At 44.4% G+C, this 6,039-nt stretch overlaps 1 protein-coding gene across 1 annotated transcript in view; it reads left to right on the top strand.

Moving 5' to 3' along the window:
* Window positions 1–3,194: 3,194 nt before the first annotated feature.
* The window catches only part of edar (ectodysplasin A receptor), a gene marked incomplete at its 5' end in the record, with an annotated part of 41,154 nt that continues 38,309 nt past the window's right edge, over window positions 3,195–6,039 (top strand). Inside the window, one exon of the mRNA XM_083638411.1 lies at window positions 3,195–3,245. Coding sequence (XP_083494537.1) covers window positions 3,195–3,245 — 51 coding nt within the window. The remainder of the gene's footprint in view (window positions 3,246–6,039) is intronic.

Raw genomic sequence — 6,039 nt, 5'->3', positions numbered from 1 at the left:
GTCCTACCGGTGAAGCTCCTGCTGTCAGGTGAAAAGAAGCGGCTGGCTACTGCGCGGAGGAAGCATGGTGCTAGTCTCGGCTCTCCCCAGATCGGCAGAGGGTGGAGCAGCGACCGGGGCAGCAGAGGGGAAAAATGGGGGAGAAAATGGGCGGGGGGGGGGAACTGAAAAAAAGAAAAAAGAAAAAGGCAAGTTTTGACAAAGATTTGGATTGTGCAATGTGCAATAAAGCAGGCCTGCCTGGTACTTTTAGTGGATGGTTGTAAAGATAACAGAGCCTTTTTTCCCGCTATACCAGAGTGAGAGTAAGAGGAGCCAGACTATATAAGTTGTTCAATTACTATTGATCCTTTATTGATTGTGTTTAGTTACGTAGATCTAGCTAGACACATTCCCTGTAAAGCCCTTTGAGACATGCCTGTACATTAGGCCTATATAAATAAAAACTTGACTTGACACACACACGCACACACACGCGGACGCACACGCACATACATACTAGCCTACGTGCACTGTTGCTACAAACAGTATTAAAAATACATTCACCCAAAGTACGTCATAAATAAGGAGAGTCAAATAAGTTACATTTTGATAGATTGATCTCCATTTTAATTAGAGAGTGTTTTGTTTTGATGCAGGACTCTCGACTCTCACCTGCCACCAGCACTCAGATACCTTTACAACCAGGAGACTCGCTTGCCACCAGCGCTCAGATACCTTTACAACCAGGAGACTCACCTGCCACCAGCACTCAGATACCTTTACAACCAGGAGACTCACCTGCCACCAGCGCTCAGATACCTTTACAACCAGGAGACTCACCTGCCACCAGCGTTCAGATACCTTTACAACCAGGAGACTCACCTGCCACCAGCACTCAGATACCTTTACAACCAGGAGACTCGCCTGCCACCAGCGTTCAGATACCTTTACAACCAGGAGACTCACCTGCCACCAGCACTCAGATACCTTTACAACCAGGAGACTCGCCTGCCACCAGCGCTCAGATACCTTTACAACCAGGAGACTCACCTGCCACCAGCACTCAGATACCTTTACAACCAGGAGACTCACCTGCCACCAGCACTCAGATACCTTTACAACCAGGAGACTCGCCTGCCACCAGCGTTCAGATACCTTTACAACCAGGAGACTCACCTGCCACCAGCACTCAGATACCTTTACAACCCAGAGACCAAAAATGTTCCAAAAATGGACCAGTATTTTCTTTACATTTTATTTTTGTACTTTAACTTTTACTGCTTGACTTCAGGGAGTAAAGATCATGACTCATGACCATAACCTGGATAACCACATGGCTCTGACATAACTTCTTATCACAAGGATGCCAGATGGGCATCACTTTTATGGCATCAACAACGTCTTTAGCAAAAACAGGAATACACTTATTTTAGCAGACTTTTGAAGTGTTTTCTGAACACTGCGTTAAAAAAACAACATTTACGCTTCAAAAGTCATAAAAGTGGTCCTTCTTAGTGACGATTATCCTGCTGAACACAAATTTCCACTCCCATAAGATTGTGTTAACCACAGACCTCATTTCATGCATTTAACCAAAATCCACATTGTAAAATCCCATAGACTTTCCCCCTTACGAACAAGCACAGCGGGGATTTGCTACTTCCGACTCATTCCTAAGGTACTCTATAGGCTACCTGCATACATAGCCTACCCAGCACTAGCCTACACCACTGATGTACTTAAGCCTACACTAATCACTATGTTGAGTGATAGCAGGATCCATGATAACACTTTTATTTAGCTTAGGCTACACTATGTTGAGTGACAAGCTCCATGCTACTGTAACACTTTAGCATAAACTATGTTGACTGATATCAGGCTCCATGCTAACACTTAGCAGAGTGACAGTAGGACACTAGTAGCCTACGCATTATGGACCAAACTCTAGTAGACATTTAGCCTACTGTCTTTTCAAGTGGTTGGGGGTTAACAAAAATGTAGCCCAGTGCTAGATATGACAGAGACAGGCAGATTCATTTCAGTGCAGTGAAGCATGAGAGGTTAGCTATGTGTTAGCAGTGATGTGGCCTGGGAGGTATGAGGAGAGAGGCATGCCATGGGTGGCTCTCCTATCAAATGTTTATGGGTGATGACGTGAGCGTGGAGACAGGACCACACACATATAGGTGCACACTCACAGTACTGCCACTGCAGCTAAACTCACATTCATGACTGCGCTCTTTCAAGAATGCAATTAGATGCAGAAGCTTGAAGGTGGAAGGTTTTATAAACGGCAAATTGGACTCAGTGGTTGGTTAGCACTGTTGCCTCACAGCAAGAAGGTCCCGGGTTCAAACCCCGGTCCGTCCCAGGTCCTTTCTGTGTGGAGTTTGCATGTTCTCCCTGTGTTCGTATGGGCTTTCTCCGGGTGATCCGGTTTCCTCCCACCATCAAAGACATGTATGTTAGGGTTAATACTCCTGTCAGTACCCCTGACCAAGGCAATGGCAAAAGAACTGGAGTTGGTCCCTGGGCGCTGCACTGCGGCTGCCCACTGCGGCTGCCCACTGCTCCTAGCTCTAGGAAGGTTCCTAGTAGAGGATGGGTCAAATGCAGAGGATGAATTTCCACATTGGGATAAATAAAGGATAACTTAACTTAACTTAACTTAAAGCAGGGGTGTCAAACTCATTTAGTTCACGCACCTCATGAGACCGAATTTGACAAAGAAAATTAATGCATTAATAACCTATAAATAACAACACCTCCAAATGTTCCTGCTTCTTTTAGTGTAAATAATTACAGGTACATTTTAAGAACATGTTTTCATATAGGGTTATCTCAGCTACCAGAGGCCTATCATATCAAATCTACTGTCTGTAACTGTGCATTACAATTGACGGCAACTGTGCAATTCTTCTGTATTCAAGGGTAATGTAAATAGTTTACATTCACATAATACTTCATATTGTAACTTGCTCCTGAAACCTGGTACCTCTTAGCCTTCACAAGTGCATCAACATTAGGTGTCAAATCCTGAGCTTGAAAAATTGGATTGAAGGAAGTCGTCCTGTGGGCCAGAATGGACCCTTTGGCAGGACGGTTCTGGCCCCTGGGCCATATGTTTGACACCTCTGATACAAAGCAATAAATTATGTTTCTCTCTCTCTCTCTCTCTCTCTCTCTCTCTCTCTCTGGAGGAAGAAGTAAAGATGTCCCACAGGAGAGGTCCGATGAAGTCCATCCTCCTGCCGTCATTGTTGGTAGGTTTCCTCTGTCATCTCCTCTGTCCTCCCACTTTATCCACCTTCTTCTTTAACCACGTTCTCTCCAATCTCTCCATGTTCCCTCCCACAGCCTACTTCATTCATCTTCCCTCTCCTTTAGCCTACTTTATATTCATCTTCCCTCCCTCAGCCTACTTTATATTCATCTCCCCTCCCACAGCCTACTTTATATTTCCTTTAAATCTATTTCCATTCATTCTCCTTACAATCGTTCCCTCTCCGTCCCCCCCAGCCCCAGCCCCACCCCCACCCCGCTGTATTGGAGGACTTGAAATTATAGCGATTGAGACCGTAAACTCATTAGGAAAGTGTTCACTGAGGTCATAAATCAAGTGAGAGGTAGGGTCATTTTCCCATTGACTTCCATACAATCAGACTTCTTTTTGCGGCCAGTGGAGTCGCCCCCTCCTGGCCATTTGAAAGAATGCAGGATTAAGCATTGGCTTCATTTTTCACAAACGGGGGTACCCCCTTGCTTCTCACACTCCTTGCTTTCTCTCCTCCTTGTCCTCTGACTGGCAGAATCACTCTCGACCTTCAGTGTCCTCTTTGCTGGAGCCTAACATAGAGTGTCAAAATCACACCCACTTCCGGCTTAGGCATACGAACCAAGTGATTTCATCCGCCATTCTTTTTCCATAGAGATTTCTTAGAATGCTTAAAAATAGTTTTACTTCGTCCGTCCAACCAAGCAATTCAGTTATATTTAGAATGAGGGGAGACCATATCCACCTTATTACTAGCTGCCATGATGCCTTACGTGAAATATGGGCGCTTCTTCCGGTGTCATCCTCGCAGCCCCCTCCCCCCGTTACGTTGCTGACACGGACACAACATAGTCCATCTGTAAACGATGTTCCAAAGCTGCAGGCGAAGGGAGCCAATCACGTCCAGCTTGGCCAAACAGCTCGCTGATAAATATCCCAACTTGTTCAAAGAGCAACAGGTTAGCACATGTGATAGATAACATAATTACATTCCCTTAAATCAGTCGTCAAACGATTGTTATTTCTTTGTGACAAGCAAAGTTTTTTCACCGTCAGAGTTTGACGAGGAAGTGCGCTCAGTACGAGCGCCGCAGACCCTCTGCCAACAAGTAACGTTACCAACCAGCTGCTATATTGTGGAAGGTCAGTCACGTTCTCGAGCGGACCTTGCACCCATAATATTTTTACACTGGGGCATTACAAAATAAGGTGGATAACGTTTCACTCAGACAAAAAGAGTGAAATGTTAGGTTATGGTCTCCCGTGATTATAGCTGAATCGCTTAGTTTGACCAAGTAAAACTATTTTTCTAATGAAACGAAATGTCTATGGAAAAATAAATGGCGATGAAATCCCTTGGTTGGTACGCCTAACCCGGAAGTGGGCGTGACTTTGGCTCTCTGTTACTACACTAGACGCCACACTTGGCACGGCGGCATCCAGACTTTAGGTATTATCTGCCAGCGCCTTGCACAACTCTGCAGTACTTGTACAAATTAGTCGACCTTAGAGCTTTTTAGAGAGCAGCTATCTTTATAATCTGATGGAGGAATCTCCAGACTCTGCTTGTTTTGATGTCGAAACCCACTGGCGACGTTCCCAAGAGCCTCCTCTACCTCCTCTTCCACCTCCTCCCACTATGTTTACATGCAGGCTGCACCCAGAGCACTAGGCTGGCTTTACACTCCAGCTCCTTTTTCTCCTCCAGCATATCAATAATGCACCGATAGCTCTCTTCCTACTCTCCAGGGGTCTCATTTATTCATATGTGCCTAGAATCCCTACTAAAACTATGACCAACTTGTCCAGTGACTGTCTATGTCAGAGGTTCTCAAATGTTTTTCAGCCAAGGACCCCTTACAAGATAGAAAATATACAGGGGACCCCCTCAATCTGATTTGTGATTTTGGGCTAAGCTTAATTGTTTCCACGGTAACAAATTGATATTGACATGAACAATTTTAGATTTAAAGCATACAATATTTTCGTTGACCTTTGAAGCTTTTGCAACAACAACAAAAAAATCCTGAAAACTTTTTGCGGACTCCCTGGCAAAGTGCCACGGACCCCTGGGGGTCCCCGGACCCCCATTTGAGAACCACTGGTCTATGTGATCCAATCTGTGTTTCACAATCTAGTGTCATCTGGCAAAGGTATTCCATGCAAAAGTAGTGATGTAAAAATAATATTAATTCCACAACGGTTATAAAGTAAACAAGACAACTTAGCCCAATAATTTAAGTCAATTCTGACCATTGCTTTAAAACACATTTTAAGAGAAGAAAAAGGGGAGAAAAGTGGGTCACAATCACAGTCCAACTGGGACATGTGGATCCGCCCCAATCCAACCATAAATGTCCAATGCCAATTACCACATGACGCATATAAATGAACCTGATTATCTTAACAGTTATGAATGGTGAAATTGTTTTTGAATCAGGGTGTAAACATGTTTATTTCTGCTGTAAAGTTGGGCATTCTAATGATGGTCTATGGAGAATAGAGAATTTTGCAGCCAGCCTCAAGTGGCCATTCAAGGAACTGCAGTTCTTGATGTTTACTATTTTATTACAATGATCAAATGTGGATGTACTATGACAAGTGGATCCAGTCCAGGTTCAGTTGTAATGGGGTCAGCACAATTTTGGTGGTGCTGTAAGCAAACAAACATAATGCTCTGGCCGAACACCACTTGTTTACCGCAACAAAACATATTTACTGTCGAGAGATATGATGAGAGGGAGAGAGGCCCAACTCATTCTTACTGCAGTGACATTCGTGTG

This window comes from Poromitra crassiceps (assembly GCF_964638095.1).
Source record: "Poromitra crassiceps genome assembly, chromosome: 6".
Lineage (NCBI taxonomy): Eukaryota > Metazoa > Chordata > Actinopteri > Beryciformes > Melamphaidae > Poromitra > Poromitra crassiceps.
The sequence above is the reverse complement of the archived record's forward strand: the minus strand, read 5'-3'. Positions and strand labels throughout refer to the sequence as shown.